At 45.5% G+C, this 19,150-nt stretch overlaps 1 protein-coding gene across 2 annotated transcripts in view; it reads right to left on the bottom strand.

Annotated features, from left to right (window-relative positions):
- The window catches only part of ACVR2A (activin A receptor type 2A), a 47,529-nt gene extending 32,425 nt beyond the window's left edge, over window positions 1–15,104 (bottom strand). For both annotated transcript variants that reach the window (XM_066190426.1, XM_066190427.1), the window contains exon 1: window positions 13,298–15,104. In XM_066190426.1, coding sequence (XP_066046523.1) covers window positions 13,298–13,352 — 55 coding nt within the window. In that variant the 5' untranslated portion in view covers window positions 13,353–15,104. The remainder of the gene's footprint in view (window positions 1–13,297) is intronic.
- Window positions 15,105–19,150: the final 4,046 nt, after the last annotated feature.

The raw sequence follows: 19,150 nt of genomic DNA, 5'->3' as shown, positions 1-19,150 counted from the left end.
AGGGATCAGGGAATCTCCAGGGTAAGGGCCACTGCTTTCATGTTATCTCTGCAAAGTTCCACAGTGCAAACTCTGAGGCTACAAGTGGTGTCCAGTTCGGAAAAGATGAGGAAACAAATGTGTCCAAACACACAAAGAGTCGTAACGCACAAACAGAAGGTTGGCAGAATTTTAATCTGAATTCTCCTTTTGAGCAGAATTTCCAAAGCATCAGACAATATGAAGTGTAGGGTGAACTAAAGGCTTTTGGCAGCAGCGTTCAGCCATCAGGAATTATTTCATCTGGAAGTTCCATCCAGACCCAAGTTTAATCACCTCTGAACAAACCATTCCTCCCTGAATTTGTCCATCTGCGAGATCATTTTTTTTTTATTTCCCCATGTTCTGAAACACTGAGTTCTACAGTTTAATTACCCATCATTAGTAGCTGTACTTTTTCTGTTGAAAGCACCTTCATCAATCATTTGGATGGATTTGATGTGGAGCAGCTGGCCAGAAGGCTGAGCAGGAAGAAAAGACAAGTTGGCAAGGTACTCAGCCCCAAAAACATCCTGAAATGCATTCCCGTGCTTCTCACACAAAGGTAGGATGTTGGCATGGATGAGGATGGAGAAATTACAGGTATTTAGCAGTATCTGGGTGATTCTCTTCCAATTCTCAACCTGCTTTAAACCAGAATGATGCTTAAAAGGAAATCCTTTAAGTTGGATGCTGGGAATTTTTAGAACAGAAAATAACTCAGCAGATTTCAAGCTGTTTATATTTAGTTATCTATGTGCTCATATGGAACCTTTATTCTTAGCTATTGGGGATAAAGAAATATCAACATCCAAAAGAATGCAATTCACTAGTAGGAAAATAAAGACTTTTCAGGAATTAAGGGGCAGAATGATGATATATTTTTATGACTTTTTTTTCCCTTAACATAGGAAGCATCGGTGTCAGGGGATTGCTGACTTTCTCCAGAGAAATTCCAAAGTCGTATTTGGAGTCTCTTAGCCAGAGCAGTCATAAACACAAGTTGAAGGGCTTCTATTGCCAGATGTTGTGTTTGATGGAAAGTGCTTGTGCTCCCACAGAAACAGGTGTTCCTCTTGTCACAGCTGAGGAATTCACTCAGCAATAAATCCTCCTGGCAGGCCAGCAGAACGTCAAAGCTTCACGAATGCAACAAAAAAAAAATTTATGGGAGAATTCTCGTGTCTTGCCTGCTCCAGGTGTTTATCCTGTGGTAGTCAATGAGCGTTTGAACGTGAACACAAACACTTCTATCAGTAAAATCAATAAGGAGAATTTGCCTTTGCAAAGGAGAAGAAAATCTGTCTGTTTTTTTTTTTTCATTTGGATTTTTTTGTTGTTTGGTTGGCTGGCTTTTGTTGTTTGGCTTTCCCCCCTCCACCCCCCCAGGACAATGATTACAGATATTTAGTAAATCACTGGCCAAACAGCAACAATGACTCAACTTTCCGTGAAGCACCCTTAGGAGTGGTTTATTCTGTCCTATCAGGAACACGTTTGGTGTCAGGCAGGAATCCCAGGTTTTCCTGAGCTCCCTTCCTTGAAAGCCCAGAGCCTGACCCCTCCCTCCACCCTGGCTGCATCAGCAGCGTGTCCCACAGCTCAGGTGGATGTCACATTCCAGCGGCCTTAGCTTCTCCTCTTACGATGTTGATTTAAGCACAGCATTGTTTTGGCAGAGATACCGAGGTTAGTAATGCCCTGAGCCCTGGGATCCCACTTCCCTGTAGGGTCACAGGAGAAATCCAGGACTCCTGAGCACCTCGGCAGGGAGCACAGAGTTCACAAAATTCCTACCCACAGCCAATACATGTCTAGACTCGATGCCTCCATCCTGTCACCCCTCCCCAGGATTGAGGCCGTCTGCTTCAATCACCAGTAACTTTTTTTAAGGAATCACATAGATGCTCTCCACTACTGGAAATTTCACAGAAAAGCTTGAACATCACACTCCCGGCACATGGATCCCAAGAATGACCAGCCTTGCAGGAGGGAAGGTGGGCACAAAAGAAACCAATGGACATTTGGGCCTCTGCTCTCTCCAGTGGTGGAAGGTCACTGCACTGTCCCTCAGCAGAAGCCACCACCTCAAAGAAAGGCTTCAAAATCCTGCCTTAAGTAAAAACCAACTTGAATATCACAGTTAACTGAAAAAGGAAGAGGAAACAGCAGCCTGGGCCTTGGAACACTGGCTTTTCTCTTCCCCACAAGGGAGGCTGAGCTGGGAGAGCCCGTGGTTGGGATAATACCTCAGGTAACATTCCTCTGTGGTTTTGGAACTGATCTGACTTCCAGTCACGCTCCATGCAGCACTTCAGAACACGACTACTAGAGCCCAATTTATCTCCATTTCAGTGCCCGTGCTCGGATTTCAGCACAGAAGTTGTCCTCACGTAGAATTTCAGGGAAGATAAACAGCAACACGATGTCTGAACACAGCCCAAGCACAGCCCGGGGCTGATTCACCCCGCAGTGAAACAAAAGGCTGAGGAGTTTAGGTGCTGCCCCAAGGACTTGGGGAAGAGCTGAACTCTCAGCACCACCAAGCCATCCACAGCTTCTCTTTCCAGAAGTGTGCCCTGCTCACTGGGACACATTCCCGGTCCATGGCTTTCGTCAATTCAGGACTGACAAACTCCTGACAGGTGTCCTGGCAACTGGGAGATGCTCCTGGGATTGAGACCTCGTAGATCTGCTCCGTGGCTCTTCAGCTGATTGGCAAAACTCACCAGTTCAGCCCTTGTTTGTAAATGGGATCCCTGATGCCGTTTTGATTCAGTACAACCGGAGTTCTATATTTAAAGGACATCCTCTACATTGTCCCCTCATCATTTCCTGACCTGTTAGTGCAGTCTGTTCTCTTCTTGGATCAGATTTGAGCACAAAGTTTTATGCCCATCTGCTCAGAATAAATTTCTAAGGACACCTGCAGCTCAAATTCGAGTTATCATAAATTAGATATTACTAAGATTACTCCACAAATAGTTTTTCCAAACAGTTTTCCCCAACGTGGGATGTAACTGGATTTTACTGACCACCGTATCAGCCATTCTGTGATTGTGTCAGTCTGAATCTTTTATTTCGTTCCCACCTCATTGTTACCAGAGAACCTGCGAGACGGGAGTGAATTTTCTCACCTATTCCTTGGAATGACAGAATCACAGAACAGTTTGAGTTGGAAGGGACTTAAAAGCTCACCTCATTCCGTGCCAATGCCACGGGCAGGGACACCTTCCACTATCCCAGGCTGCTCCAACCTGGCCTTGGAAACTTCCAGGGATCCAGGAGCAGCCACAGCTTCTCTGTGCCAGGCCCCTCTGCTGTTCTGCCGGGAAATCCTGAGTCTAGGGCCCCCAGAGAAAAATGGGACATGAAGATATTTTAAAAAGCAAGGGAAGAGGGAAAAAAAAACCAACCCTGTGAGAGCAGGCCTGCACTGAGAACCACAGAAAAATGCTGAAAAAGAGAAGCAAATTCTTTCTGAAGATGGAGGTTATTAAAAATGCTAATGAACTGTGGCATTCTCTCCTTCTCACCCAATAGATGCACAGAACAGCCCCGTTCACCAGCACTGAGGTGGCACTTCCCTCGATAATTCACTTCTAGGAGAATGCAGCCTCCCTGCCAGCCCTTTCCTTGCTCCATCATCCTTCACCCAGCTCCTGCCTTTGATCCCGAGCGCAGAAAGATCCCTCGGTGCCGTTTTTTCCAGTCATTTCTGCTGCTTTAGCAGATCGGATGAGCCCAGCCCAAAGCCGAGGGCTGAGCCTGGAGTGAGGAGCGACCTCAGCACAAAAGGGGGATGTGGGTGAGGGATCAGACACAAAGGGGAACTCTCAGTCTCACTGCTCTCCCGTCGGTTTTTCTTACATACCCTACAAATAAATCAACCTCTTAGGACAAGTAGAAGGTGATTAACAGGTTTTTGAAGCTGGCTGAACTGCTGGAGGAACAATTAAAAATCGTGGTTGTTGTGGGCTTGCATTACTGAACCTCTGTTTCAGAATAAAGGAAGAGTGTGAGGAGAAGAGCTCAGATGGGCAACAGAAGCTCCTCCAGAACACACTTTGTCAGCATGTAAATATCCCAAATTCATCAAAACCAAATTCCAACAGACATTTTTTTACTCTTACACATGAAGAAATGGGAACTCCTCATTTACCTCCTCTCTCCCATCTTCACTTGGAATGAAAGAGCTTCCAACACCGAAGTATTTGTGACGTCGAGAGAAAAATTTCTGGGATAATTCAATTTCAGAGAAATATTTTTGCAAACAAGGTTCTAGGGAATTAATTTTGCTTGATTTGCCATCCATCTGAATACTTTTAAACCACTGGAAAAGTCCAGCTGCACACTGGAGCATCAGGATTTTTCCCGAGGGATCCACTCCATTTCCACTGGAATAAAAAATGGGATTTGTGCTCTCCTGGCTTTCCTGGAAGCCTCTGACCCCAAAGGATGTGATTCAGAACTTTTCCAGCTGAACAGGAAAAGAAAGGTGCTGTTTTCATGGGTGGTTTCCCAGAGAAGTGATAAATGCTGAGTTTGGGGCAGGAATGGAAGCAAAACCAAAACCACCTCCTCACAAACTCATCACGGTTTCACAGCTGGGTTTTAGCACAAGCACAGCACATAGAAACTCATCAAAAGCAAGAAAATAACGAAAAATCAATAACCCAAATTCTTTATAAAAAGTACAGTTAACTCCAACAATTGTGTGCCATTTTCACAGCCTAAATGTTTTTCAACCCTGAAACACGGAAATATTTAAAGAAAACCTCTCCCATCGTGTAATTGCTGTGAGCTAAAGAGAACTATCTGTACCCTCTACTGACAAACACTAGCAAAAAATTTCTAAAATTAACAGTTACTGCAAAGTTTAATTTTGTCTCATATCCTCAACACTGTTAACTCGACAACAAAATTAAAACCACTTCCCTGTTTATGTGGAAATTCCTAGAAGGAAACAGTTTTTCATGCTAGAAGGTTTGATAAAATGATTGGTCATATTTAAAAGTAGCCTTTAAAAACCGATCCAATTTCATCTTCTGTGCTGATATTGAAATGCAAGTCTTCCAAATCCAGCTGAGAGAAGGAAGGCCACTCCAATCTTTAGGCAGCATTTAAGGAATGGAGATTGGTGTTATCTAGGTGAGATAAGAGCTCTCAACGTGAAAACATAAGGTCAGGCTTCAGTTACCAATAAAACCCACCTCGGAATCACAAGTTGGTGAGGCACCAAAAGCTGCTGGAACCCAGCTAAAATCAGCTCTGAGAGCAGCAGAGAGATCTGGAGACACAGCCAGCCTGGGACGGGACAATCCAGAGAGGGATAAGGAGCTCCACAGGGTCCCTCAAGGCTTCCCTGGGACTCTCCTTGGTTCAGACCTTTGTGGAGGTGGTGGAACACCTGCAGGCAGTGCCAGGGGCAGGGACGGCTCTGCAGGCAGACCCCAGGGCTGGGCACACGGGAATTTCACGGAATTGTACGGGACACAGCACCCTCTGCAGCAGTCCAAGTGAGGACTGCCAGAATGGGAGCCAGCTCTGCTGAAAACAACCTGGAAGTTTGGTGGACACCACACTGCAAAGTCATTTCAAAGAGGAAATGACCATTTGTGCTCAGAGCTGTTCTGATGAAGTGACATTTAAAAAGTGACATTAAAACCAGGCACAGGCAGCAGATCCCAGAAATCTGCATCCAAACTGCCAATGCTCATCTCAAACAGGAATCACCTTCGAATATGAAATAGAAGAACATGAATTTGAAGAAAAAAAATTATCCATCCACACTTGAGATCACAGCTGGCCTGAGGAGTGCTCCTGGTCCCAGGCTGAGCACAGACCCTGCTCAGGGCTCCAGGGAATGCTGTCCTGGCCCAGGGCAGGTGATGGAGGTGCGGGGCTGGCTGTTCTCTAAGTGGGGCAGCTCCCAGTTTAGCACAGGGCTGAGCTGGGAGGCAGGAAACGCTGCCAAGGTTTTCCCAGCACACTGATGGCACACACTCCACGCTCTGGGGCACGAGAGGAGGGAAGGCTGAAGTGCTGAAGCTGCAGGAATTGTGGCTCAGCCCTGCCTGCGCTGCCTCCTGGCACCGGCCCTCACACGGCGCTTTGTGGCATCTCGTTAGACACCACTTGGCACAAGCTCCGGCACTATCGGGGCTGCACTGGGAGCCGGGCAGGGTTTGTGTTCCCTCCACAGCCTCATTTCACTGGGAATTCCAGAAACAGCCAAAAGAGACCGGCCACGGATCCTCTCTAAAACATTCTTCACACACAAAAAAAAAGTTAAAAACAATCACCGAGCTGCCTTACCCACTTCCATTTTTCTTTTTCCAGAAAAAAAAAAACAAACAAACAAGATAATCCCAAACCAAACAAGCAGAAACAAACGAAAACTGCGTGTTTGCCCTCATAAAAAGTTTGATATCTCTCAGAAAATACACAAATCTTATCCTAAATGTTTCTGAGCACCGTCTCCCTCCTGCATTCCTAAAAAGGATCCAACTTTAAAAGTCAGTCTGCCACAAGAACCTCAGCAATTTGTTAGAAAAATTAATTGTTTTCCTTCTGTGCATCCCATTTAAGGATGAAAGGCACACAAAGAGTCAAAACCATTTTAAAAAGTAACACAATTCTGAGCTATGCAGATTCTCATTGTTTTCAAAATGATTATACAGCTACTTTCTAACAGAAACCTTCAGATTAAACATCTTTAGTAACTTCTCAGGTATCAGCTTTAAGGGTCTCAAATGTTCAGAATTAAACCAGCAAAATTTAACTCGTTTGCTGCCATCATTACAGAAAGTGGAAATCTTCCCAAGTGTGACAACAGCCTCATTTAGGCAAAAACCAAATCCAGATCAGACAGCAATGCCTAAATTGTATTGTAATTACAACACACAGTTTTGCTGTAAATGCAAAATACAATCTTAATTCCCTTGGGTTTAACGAGGCAGATGAGTATCTCAAAGTTCACAAAGCATAAGAATTTGAGAAGTATTCTTTTTGGCCAAGATATAGCATTCTTCTTCATTATCCATTCACTAACTGCAGACAATGTTTCCCTCATGTAATTAAAGAGTTATAAAAGCAGAGAAATGCATCTTGGCATTTCTTCCATGCCCATCACACTTAAGAGTACATAGGGGTTTGCTTTTAATTACATTGTCATTTCAGCATTTTGTATCGAATTACCACCTAATTACTGAGCCATAGAAATACTTTTAAATGAAAGAAGTTATACTGAAACTAAGCAAGGAATCTCCAAAGGTGATATGTAGGCATTTAAATTAATTCAAGGACTCGTAGCCCTCCGGCCAGCTCAGGGTCCCCAACATCCCATCAGGGCAGTTTCATGGTTCCCGACCAGGCACCTCGGTGAGTAACTCAAGAGTAACACCGAAATTAATGACAAGTTTGCACCGAGTGAAACAGATTACCCTGCACCACTTTAACCAGAAACACGGAATTACCAAGCCTTTCACCAGGTGTGTTTAGAATTTGGGAATAATTAATTATTTCCCTTCCAAACCCAAGGAAACAGGGAGTTGGCAACCTCACAAGCGCTGCTGTCACTGGGAAGTCCCCAGGATCTGGGGTGACACAGCCACCACCCAGACCTCTGCTGGCACCAGCACAACACAAGGGTGTCCCCTGCTCATTCTCTCTTCATTCCATGAAGGAATCCTGGCACAGCTCATGAGGAGAAGCTCACAGAGAAAGCCCCAACGGCACGGAGGGGCAGGTCCCCATCCTGCTCATCCTCCTTTGACTGAGATGAATGAATCTGGGAGATTGGCAAGACAGGCACATTCTTTCACTGAATTATTTGAGGAAGAGCCCAGTTTTGTGCAGCCAGCTGTGGGGAGGTGCTGTCAGCAGCGGGACCTCACACACCTCCACCTCCCACGCCAGCACCACCTCCAGCTGCAGGAACAAGCAGTGCTCCCACAAAAGCTCCGCTCCTTTCCGAGGGTTTTTCTAATACCTCTAACCACAGAACCAAAGCTCTATGTCCCCAGTTAGTAAGTGAATTGTCTGTTTCTCTTGTTCCCAGTTTCAGCTTTAACTAGGAAATTCTGAAGAAAACCGTAAGTGTTGACTTGCCTCACCAAGAATTAAATTATTGTGAAACCATGAGGATAATTATGCAATGGAAAAACCCTTCCCTGCTCCCTTTGCACCAAACAACTGAAAGATTTGATGCATCTAATGTACATTTGGGATTCCTGGCCACAGAGATATGCAATGTAAACAACAGAGCAGTAAATATTCATTTTCTGTGGGATTAAGCCTAAATATGCTCTGCTGTTTGGCACCGTAGTCACAAACTGTTTCTAAGAAAAAAACCCCTCCACCACCACACAGACAGTGCAGGGAGAGGAGACAAGAGATGCCACAGGAAAGTCACTGGCATCCAATATCACTTCAATCCCAGATGGAAATAACAGGAAATAAGATGTGCCGAATTTGAAAGCACCAAGGCAACAAAAAACACATCAAGATTTCATCACACAAGGACTTGGCTGTAAAATCCGTAATTTTCTTGATCTTTTCAGGGGAGTTTTCATTTCCAGGAACATCAGAGAGCTAACAGCTCATGGATGCTACCAAGCAGCTCGAGCAGGCATTTGCATTAAGCTGCTCTCAGTTAATTAAGTGGTGGAAACGCATCTCTCCTACACCAAGAAACCTCTTCCACAATCAGATCCCTTGTCAACCTCTCTCTTTTTACAGCCTGGAAAAACTGCAAGTAGAGAAGGCTGGGAGAAAAGGGAGAAGGAATAGGGATGAAAAACATTTATGCTGTTATTTTTCCCCTTCCCTAGAACTCAGGATATGATAAAAATTAATGTCTATAGTTAAACAGAGAAGCTAAAAAATAAATTATTTGTCTGTCCTCATTTGCTAATCAGCCAAACTCATCACATCAAGGGATTTTTACCTCCAGATTCCAGAAAGGTGGGAATGGAGAAAATAATTTTAAAAAACCCCATTCAAATAGTCTCCATTAAACCCAGCTGAAAACTATTATTCTTGCAGAAAAGAGCTTTTCCCTCACACACAACACCTGCCCCTCAACTCACACCCAACACATGCAAACAAACTTATTGAAGCTTTTTTTTTTTTTTTTTTTTTTCCTTCAGCAAAACCTTGTGTGTGAAGTGTAGAGATGCAAATAAACTCATGACAGCAGCATCTCTCCGGAAACGTTTGGGAAGCAGAGTTCCACCAGAACGACTCTCACGTGTTCTGATGTTGCATGAGCACAATTACAGCTCTTTTCAGAGCCCACAAGATTTAGGGGGTTTGTAGCTGTTAAGTATTAACAGATTACTTCGAAACAGTTAACAGATTTTGGAGCTGGAATCGTTTATAACATCAACTCCTCCATAATTCAGTTTATGCTTGAAAAGAGTATTAAAATGGTTTATTTAATGAAACAAGTCCCGCTCTCTACAGCACCATTAGGAGTGCCCCGTGGTGATTATTTTTATCTAATATAAAAACTTGTACACTCTGAGAAAATAAAGGAATCTTTACTTTAAAAGCAGTGCTAATTCTGAAGTGGTTTATTGCCCCACAGTAAAGTGAATAAAGTGATTAGAGTCCAACCACAATCATGGACAGCTCGCAGGGAACACGCCAGCAAAAACAATTTCACAAACATTCCCCAAACCTGCGGCAGGATTTTCAAGGGTTACCAAGTTAATAATGAAGGGATAGGAAAAAAAAAAAAGACATTACACAAGTAAAATCAAAGAAAAAGTCTCCCCTCAGCTCCTTCAGGACACCCAACCATTCAGCTTCTGAAGTCACACCATGGAAAGCAGGTTTGACAGTTCTCCACAGATTGTTTTTTCGGGGAGGGAGGGGAAAGATACAATTTTAAAAATAATTTTTCTGATAATAATCGCTGTGAGACAGCAGAATAATAAATTAAAACTCAAGAGAATAAAACATCCTCCATGCAGTGAAAATACCACTTCAACCACAAAGGTATCTTTGACACGCCAGAACCTTCAGCTGAATTACTCCAGACCTTCTGGGTGGCTTGGGAATGACCTGGAATTCGGAGAAATAGAGAGGACCAACATTTTTCTGATATAGTTCCTTTTGCTTAGCTGATTTTTAACTTGATTTTAGCTTCAGCTATGAAAACTCCAGGTCTTGTTCCCTTTAGGAGACAGCAGAACCACTCTGATGAGACCACCCAGGTACCAAGGGCAGAGCAGGTACCTCAGAGGAGATGAAGGGCTGGGAAATGAGGAGTTTATGAGCAACAAAAGGAAGATTTTAAACTCAGATTATGGGTGAGGAAAATCCACTGCTTCAGCATCTCCCACACTTCCAGCTGCATGGGGCAAAAATGTTTGGAAAAATCTCAGAAAACGATGGAAGTGCCCATTTCTCTGCACCTGAAACGTTGTGAAGTGCAGCCCAGCGATCACAAAACCACCAGAACACAACCGCACTTCCCCGGGGGAGGGGAGCACACAGATAATATCTGACCAGAGCCTTCTCTGATGAACAAGCTGCTTTTAGTCACAAGTTTTCTTGTGAAGCTCCCCTACAATCCTGCCTCACCTCCAGCACAGGCACAGGAAGCTCGTTCTGAAGTGTTTTAGTATTACTTCAGGATCTTCTGCTCCTCCTGAAATCAAACATGCTCACGGGTTTATCTAAGAACTATATCAGAGGGCACACGGAGAACCTTGACCCGGGCACTTGGTTTTCTTGTTTAGTTAATTGCACTCATGTCAGCCTCTGCAGTTCCTGCAGATGGGTGCAAACCTACACCCCTTCACTTTTATCCAAGCATCTCCAAATATTTTAAAGCCTGATAACAACACAGATGCTCTTCTTTCAAATATCTTAGTCAGAACGGGGGAAATATTTTCACTCTCTTTAACAAAGATGATTAAACTCGCTGGAAATTCCTGTCCGTCTGCAGCACGTTCACAGGATTTCATAGTGCAGTTTACAGATAATCAAATAAATCGCTTTGAACCTAAAGAGCACTTCCACACCCACCACGCAGGAAAAAAAACTCCCACAACAATTTCACCTATGAAAAGAACCCCGGTATTAATTGGCCACGTAAACACCTGCAGAAAATAGCTGCATTTAAAAATAAATGAACAAATAAGACAGCAAACCAAACCCCCAATCGCTGAAACAACCTGTGAGGAGCTGGAGGCATCTCCACACCTGAACTCCAGGATTTCCTCAACCACTGCCAATATTCCCAAATACAGAACCAGGGCAGACTGATTTGTACACTAAACACTGGAAAAGAAAGTTCTGGCGATGATGATGATGAAGAACCAATTCATCAGGTAAGGTTTTAAACTGAAATAAGTCAGTTAAGAAACCCTACCCATAAAAACTCCCGTACTTCAAGCTTAAAATCTTATATAATCTCGTAGTTCTGCTCATAAACCAAACAGTTTCCTGTTGAATTTCTTTATTTTTAGGCTTGCCTAAAATTTTAGAGCGTCTGCAGTCCTGGTGTGAGTAGAAAATAGTATAATAATTCTTAAGTACCGGAACACTTAATGTGTAATACTGGAATAACCACCAAAACAATGTCATTAACATGAGAAGCAGCCCGGATTGCAGGCAGTTTCCTGCTCATTTAGCCAAGATTAATTCTTCCCAGGCAAGGGAAACATTCTTTTCACCTTACCAAGGACAACCCGAGCGAGAAACACTAAAGAAAAGGCGTTCTTTATTGCTTAGCTGTTCTTTTTCTTGAGTCTGATAGGTAATGTCAACAAAAACCACTATTCTGTGCTCTAGGCAAAAGGATCTTAGAGGTGGACGTGGAAGAGAGAGAGCAGATGGCAGCAAGTCTTTCAGAAACTGTCAGCGAGAAGGGGGGGGGAAAAGTTTCCCTACAAAACATCTTGCTGAATTAAGAGGAACGCTGCTGAGCTGAAAAAACAGGCGTCAGGAAAAGACGGCACACACGTCTTTACTGAGAGGCGAAAACCGGCAGAAATCACGTTTTGTTCCGAAAGAAGAATAAAAATTAAAGCTCCTGAACAGCCTTCTGGCCTGTCCTGAACCCGCTGAGGCGTTTCTGTGCCTCTGAGCACGGGCAGGGTTTTTTGGTTGCTCCCTGGCAGCGCTCGCCATTTCACAGCACATTTAGCGCACACAGCGCGGATCGATAGCACTACAGACACAAGACGAGACTTATCCATTTGCTAACCGCAGCAAAACGGCCTCTTCAGCAAAATCCGCCGGCTCCTAAGGCTGGAAATTTAAAAGGCATCGTTACAGGGATCTCATTACTTCCCCTTCTCCTGGTCACACTTGTCGGCGAGCTTTTAGCCTGATAAAACAAGTGTAGCTTCGCACAGCCTGCAAGGATGCTAAAAACCTACACAGAGCGCTAAAAACGCGTTCCAAACGCGGGCACAGAGTGCCAGGCAGGCTTGGAAACCCGAATCAGAGCCTCTCACGGCTCGTCAGAGAGTTTTTTGTGACACTGATGGAGCTCCAAGCACAAATGGACCAACAGTTCCCCAACCACTGGTTGCTGCCATAACAATTTTCCTGCTAGAGGAGAAGCGTGGGGAAGTCCTCACACCCCCCTCGCTTGCCAGGACTCAGAGCTGGAATTTGAACCTCAATTTCTGCTGTTTAAAAGAGAAAAATGAGTAGAATTTTTTTTAAATTCTGCGCTACAAGGCAGTGACATAACGAGTAGCAAAACACAGAGGGTTACCAATTATCCTTTAGAAACGGAAAGGCTGGCTTTTCACCCCAATCCTGTTGGTACATCTCTACAGGCACACACCCCTCGCTACGACCAAAGGACGAGCTCAGCCTCTCACAGCGGCACCTATTCTAAATTAATTAAGCATTAACGAAGGTCGCTATTCACCAGCCAACAGTCCGGGCTAGGAGAGATCAAACTGAAGGAAAGAGCAGCTCAGCTGGGTAATTCTTATTTAAGAGCAGCATCCAGCACCCAGAATTGCGCTGCCAGGTTACTCCTATGACACTAGGTGGGTTATGTTCTCCACATTTATTCCACTCAATCGATCTGAAATCCAAGCGCTCTGAGGGTTTTAACTGCTCACGCTTTATATTTTTAAGACTAAACACGAAAGCAGCTTCTGCCTTTACACAAACATCACATCTGCCATCCACAAACATCAGCCACCTGAAAATATTCATTCATACAGAGCCAACCCAAGTTTTGAAGTGCTGACCCCAGAGCCCTCCGCTTAAAGTGACAAATCCAGGAACATTCACTTACCTGATGAACAAGAGATAAGAAAAACAGCGAACGCCAACTTAGTAGCGGCTCCCATTTTCCAACGCTGTTAAAACATTTAAGTGAGTTTAAGTATCCAGTTTTCTGGGTCCTGCAAGTTGGAAAAAAAATCTCCCTTCTTGCCGAACCGTTATAAAGCAATTTATAGCAACATTTCTGCAGCAAGTAGTGTTCATAAAACACTAAAAATCACGTTTGTTTAGACACTGACGGCCTCCCCACGGCTCTTTCTAGAGAGAATCCGTGCTGAGGGAGGGATAAATATATTTGGAACCGTGTTTCAAAACACACGTGTCATTTGGCTTCTGTACAAACGGTGGCAAAATTCAATTCATAAAAGTAATGCTACGAATCCACTTTCAAAAAAAAAAAAAATTAAAACCAGAACAAGTCAACGATTTAAGCTGCTGAGCACGACGAAGTCTCTGAGTCTCCAAGTGTTTTCCACATCAGGCGCCGTGCAGGATCATCCCTGGTGGGTGCGAGTGTCGGGGGGTCGGATCGGGATCAGTCCAAGGCGATGTTTTCGTCCTGCCTGCCTCCCCTTCACAGCCCGTGTAGCGTTTGGGAGAAAAGCAGCTCCATTTCCAGTTCCAAACCTCGGGGCGAAGAGAGGAAGTTTTGTTTTTTGTTGGGGTGGTTGTTTTTTTTTTTTGTCAGTTTGTCGATGAAAAAAAAAAAAAAAAAAAAGACTACCTTTAAAAACTAGCCACCAGCTAGCTACACGTGGGTTTTCTTTAATAAACGCTGCGAGATTTAGCGTAGCCCAGGAGAGAGAAAGGGGGGGAAACAACAGTCTGGGAAGAAACAAACCTTCGGGCTTCCCGGGAAGTGGCAAATCTCTAGTCCTTGGCCAGGCAGCGAGAGCAGCGCATCCCCCCCGTCTTCGCCGCCCTTCTCCAGCACCAGCACTCCCGAATCCCAGCAAGATTCCCAATTCTTCTAGGAGATTTCCATCCCCTCCCCCCGCAAGAGGCTATATTTGGTATTTAAACACACGAGAGTGGCTGGGGAGGGGGTACCAAAAAAAAAAAAATTTTAAAAAAAGAGCAGTATCCAGGCGCTGGGGGGAGGAGGGTGGTATATTCTTTGTGGCAAATCCTTGCCGAGTGCCGTGCTTCCAGGAGAATTGGGTTTTCTTTGGAAGGGAGGCGGCCGTGCCTCACGGCGGGGCTGAGGCTGGATGGATCCCGGCTCCTCACGGCTCCTGGATGGATCCACGCTTCTCTCCCTCCTCACGGACACATCTCCTCGCCGCCCCGCCGCGGAGACTCCACAAAATCCACCCCTCCGAGCTCAATCCAGTTCTTGCCTCTTTTTTTTTTTTTTTTTTTTTTTTTTTTCCTCCTCTTTTTTCTTTTCCTCCTAGGAGCGAGCAGCAGGAGACGGCAGGGGCGGGGAGGCAGAGCCTTGTCCCCGCGCCTCCCACACGGCGGAGCGGGAAGCGATCCCCTCGTCACCCTCTCCCCTAACTCTGACCCCGGCTCAACTCTCCGGTCTCCCGGGCGGCGGAGGCAGCGCGGCTCAGCCCAACTTTGTCCCTCCAGCAGTGCAGCTTAGGGGCTGGCGAGGCGAAAAGGCCGAGCCGGGGGATTCTCTCCGGGCGGCGGCGGCCGTGCCTAGAGCCCGCCGAGTGTCGCTGGCAGCGCGGAACAGCCCTCGGTGCCCTGCTGCCGCTGCTCCCCCGTGGTAATCTCATATCTACCCATTCACCCGTGTGGCGTGTGGAGAACCGGCCCAAGATGGCGGCGCCCGGGCGATTGTTTTTGTTTCCTCTCCGCCTCCCCCTCCTTCCCCACGGCCGCGGCGGCCGCCCCGGATTGACGGCGGCGCCACCCAATCACAGCGCGGGGATTGCCGCCTAGCCCCGCCCACCCCCTCTCGCCCCTCCTATCGGCGGCGGGGCGGAGCGCGCTCCCCTACGCTGGCCCCGCCCCCCGCGGCCCGCGCGCGCCGCCTCACGGGCGCGCTCCCGCCCGCCCTTCCCGCCCCTCAGGGCGCGGCCCCTCGGGCGCCCTCGCCCCGCTCCGCCCCGACCCCCCGGGGTCGGTAATTCACCTTCGCGGGGCTCCTCCGAGGTTTTGGGGGGTGCTGTGCTGTGCTCCCAGGCTCAAGGGATGGAGGGAAAACGCTGCCGGCAGCCACGCGGTGGGACCTGGCTGGGAGGGGTCACGGCCGTGTAACGGGTACACAAAGGTGTGAGGCGGGGGGCGCTGCCTCTGGGGTCAAATGTCGGCCTGGTCTTCCGCCTCATCCCCACCCCAGCCTGAAAATGTCCTACAGGTAGTCCAGGTGAGAGCTACGGCTGTGGTGGTCTCTGCCGTGGGCACGTTGCTCAGGAGCATCGCTGCTGCTACAGCAGAGAGTCAGAGTCACAGAATGGTTTGGGTTGGAAGGGACCTCAAAGCTCATCAATTCCTGTCCTTCCACACCTTCCACTGTCCCAAGCTGCTCCAAGCCTTGTCCAGCCTGGCCTCGGACACTGCCAGGAATGCAGGAGCAGCCAGAGCTACTCTGAGCGCCCTGTGCCAGGGCCTCCCCACCCACACAGGCAACAATTCCTTCCCGATATCCCAGCTAATCAAAACCTGCCCTCTTTTAAGTTTGACTCCATTCCCTGAACTCCAAACTGTTCTCTCCGTGTTTCTGGTAGGTTCCCTGAGGTGCTGGAAGGCGCCTGGGTTGTGTTGATGGTTCTAGGTGAGATCCACCATTAACAGCTGGCTCTACATCCCTAGCCTGTGTGTCCAGGGAATTAATTGGCTCTGCTCCTTCATCAGTTTGGTGTCACTCCTTACACCTTTCTCTTTTTTTTTTTTTTTTTAATGGATGCCATAAAATCCGTCTCTTGTCTCTGGATAAAAAGGAAGACACGGCTCTTAGATCTGGAGATCCATGTGGGAAAGCACGAGAGCCTTTAATTTCTGTATTCTGTAAAGACCTGTAATTGCACAAGCAACAAGAAGCACCAAGTTCTCTGAAAACTGGTTATGCTGTTCGCCAACCCCAGATAGATATTAAGGTGATTTCAGATTCCTTTTCAAACTGTTTGGTGGCATTGGACTAAGGGGGTTTTTGGGAGGGATATGAATAGTTGGTGGTACTAGATTGGAAGGAAAATTATCCATATTTCACATACATGAATATTCAGCCAAGTCAAGGCTTAGCGACACTGCCAAGCTCTAACCCACAGATCAGTAACTAGAGCTGGTGATCCACCAGGATCCAAGAGATGGATCTATTTCAGTTTTTTTACATTGAGTTGTCTGCTTGAGTTCTTAATCAGACATCCTTGGTGTTTCTCTGTCGTGTCCCAACACTTGCCAACATTAAATTCATCCAGTGACCATAACTTTTTTTATGATTTGAAACGTCCCAAGCACAAAATAAGATGTCAGGGCTTGTGCACATCCAGAAGCATCAAGACATGTGGCAACACCTTTTGTGCCATCTTTTTATCCAGGTATTTCAGAATGATTTACAAGCCTTAATTAATGTTAAGTGTTACAACACTCCTGCTTAATCTGGAGCTTTTAATATTCTTCAATAGCAGAATATTTAAACGTGACCTGTTCTGCAGGTTGTGTTTTCACTTGGCTCAGCTTCTTCAGAGCTCCGGTCATGTTGCCACACGAGTAGGAAATCACAGCTAAAAATATTGCTGGGCTCTGTGTGTGAATATATATTTATATATGTACTTCTCATTGCAGGGATTTGCCTTAGTTGGTGGGTTTGGGGTTTTTTTTGCTGAAAGAATGTAAATTGCGGTCCATGCTGCTATTTTACCAATTGTTTTTGAATAAAAATAGAAGAAATAGAAAAAATAGAAGAGAATTTGCACGGATGTCACGGCAAGGAGGCATCTCTTACTCAAGGAGCTCCTTGTCCTGAGGCAGGGGTTGGTTTTTTGCTTGCAGGATTCCTCCAGCAGAGCAAATCCTTCTGGCCACCCAGGAAATATCCCAAACACAGTCATTCTGTGGGGTCACTCCTGGCAATCCCCTGTTTATCAGCACCACAGCAATCACAAGGAGAGCCTTTTCTCCTCCCACTTTTGAGAGTAGGGTCTGGGAATTAGGATGAGTGTTGGTGGCTGGGATCAGGGAGCTCTCCCTACCTGCACTGGGGATTTGCTCCAATTTAATTACACACACCCAAAAAAAAAAAAAAAAAAAAAAAAAAAAAAAAAAATTCAAAAAGGGTAGTTTGGTGTAGATATTGTACAGACCTTTAGGAGAAATTGCCAACCATTTTTATGAGGTACTTGATGCAAAATGCTTCAAGGGCTTTCAGGCTAGGCTGTTGTTTTATTGCTAGTAAAAGGATGAGCTTTATCCCAAGCAGACACATTAAATGTCAGCGCAGTTGCTGTCTCCTCTTTATTTTTAAATGCCTTTCTCATGTGAATTTTGGGGGGTGTTTCCCTTTTTCTTCACCTTTTGGGCTCCTCATTTCTATTTGCCTTTCGCCTTAAACTCCAGATCCTTTCCCCCCCCCCCCCCCTTCCAAGATCAATCTGTCTCTGCATTTTTAATGAATCATTTACTGTGACATATGAGCACTGAAGACACAGTGTCAGGGACTTAAGCATCTGTGGAGAGCAGGAGGAGATGAAATGGATGTGATCTCAGCTCCAGCCTTTTGTTCATGTGGGATGGGACTTTGCCTAGAGGCAGCACAAATATAACTTTTCCTTCTAGGAGAGTTGAAACCCAGCAATGCCTCATTTTTTTTCTCTCTGGAGAAAGAATTGAGGATTTCAGCTGTGCCTTTGCTGTTTCCACTCTTAGCAGTGAATCGACACAAAACCCAACGTGGTGGGAAAGGAGTTTTTTGTGCAGAACTCATTCAGAACACCAAGAGGAGCATTTCTAAATGCAAAATGGGCACCATGGGGTTTATAATATCAGGAGGGACACCAACAGAGAGAATCCTTGTCATTATCTCTTTCATCTTTCCTTGTGGTCTAAGTCATCCCCCCTTTGAAACTCTGGAGGAAGAGAAGACCCCATTCAGGCACTGTCCTTACATAATCAAATGGGGAAAAAAAAAAAAAAAAGGACCAAAATGGCAAGAAATTAATCCCTCCCAGGGTTGTCCTCTTTACCAGGCAACTTCACTTTCCTTTGGGAAAAAGTGCTGGATGACAGCCCAAATTATTTTATTTTAGAAAAGGTAAATAACTGCCTTAAAGTGTTTTTACTTTCGTATGCATGACTTAAGTGAAACTCATCATATTCCAAAAGAGTTTTAATACAAATTTTCAGTTCTGCTGCTGTGGACAGATAAGAAAATTCCCACAAATTATTCATTATTGTGCACTTTTTACTGTGTTCCGAAACTACTGAGATATTTTACAGTTATATGAGTAGCACAACTTGAAAACATGAGAGAATGTGTTATTAATTCACCTTTTAAATGCTGCTGATGAACTGAAGTGAAACACAAAGCTTGCCTCTGCAGTGCTTTTGGGCTGGGGCAACACAGGTGACCATCAAAATGTTCTCCTTTAATGTTTTAAATCAAACTTAGATGTTTTAGATGCAGTTGTTGGATCCACAAATTCAAATCCAGGCTGAAGTCACAGCCCTCTTTTGGTGTTGGGCTAAGGTGGATCATTTTATTCACATGAGCAGCGACAGGATTTGGGCTGGATCATGTTGTGTGAAGATGTTTTTGTGGTGAGTTTGTGTGTGAAACGAATTCCCTTTCCAATCAAACACCTGGAGCCTGCGGACCCCACATCCCCAGGAATTTTCCCTGCCTCAGGTTTAAATAGAAAGATACAAAATATCACTGAAATTCACTTTGATACAAGCTTCATCGAGTTGTTTC

The sequence above is a fragment of the Chamaea fasciata genome, unplaced genomic scaffold, assembly GCF_029207755.1.
Source record: "Chamaea fasciata isolate MVZ Bird 193981 ecotype frontalis unplaced genomic scaffold, bChaFas1.0.hap1 SCAF_8, whole genome shotgun sequence".
Lineage (NCBI taxonomy): Eukaryota > Metazoa > Chordata > Aves > Passeriformes > Sylviidae > Chamaea > Chamaea fasciata.
This window is presented reverse-complemented; position numbering and strand designations above follow the sequence as displayed.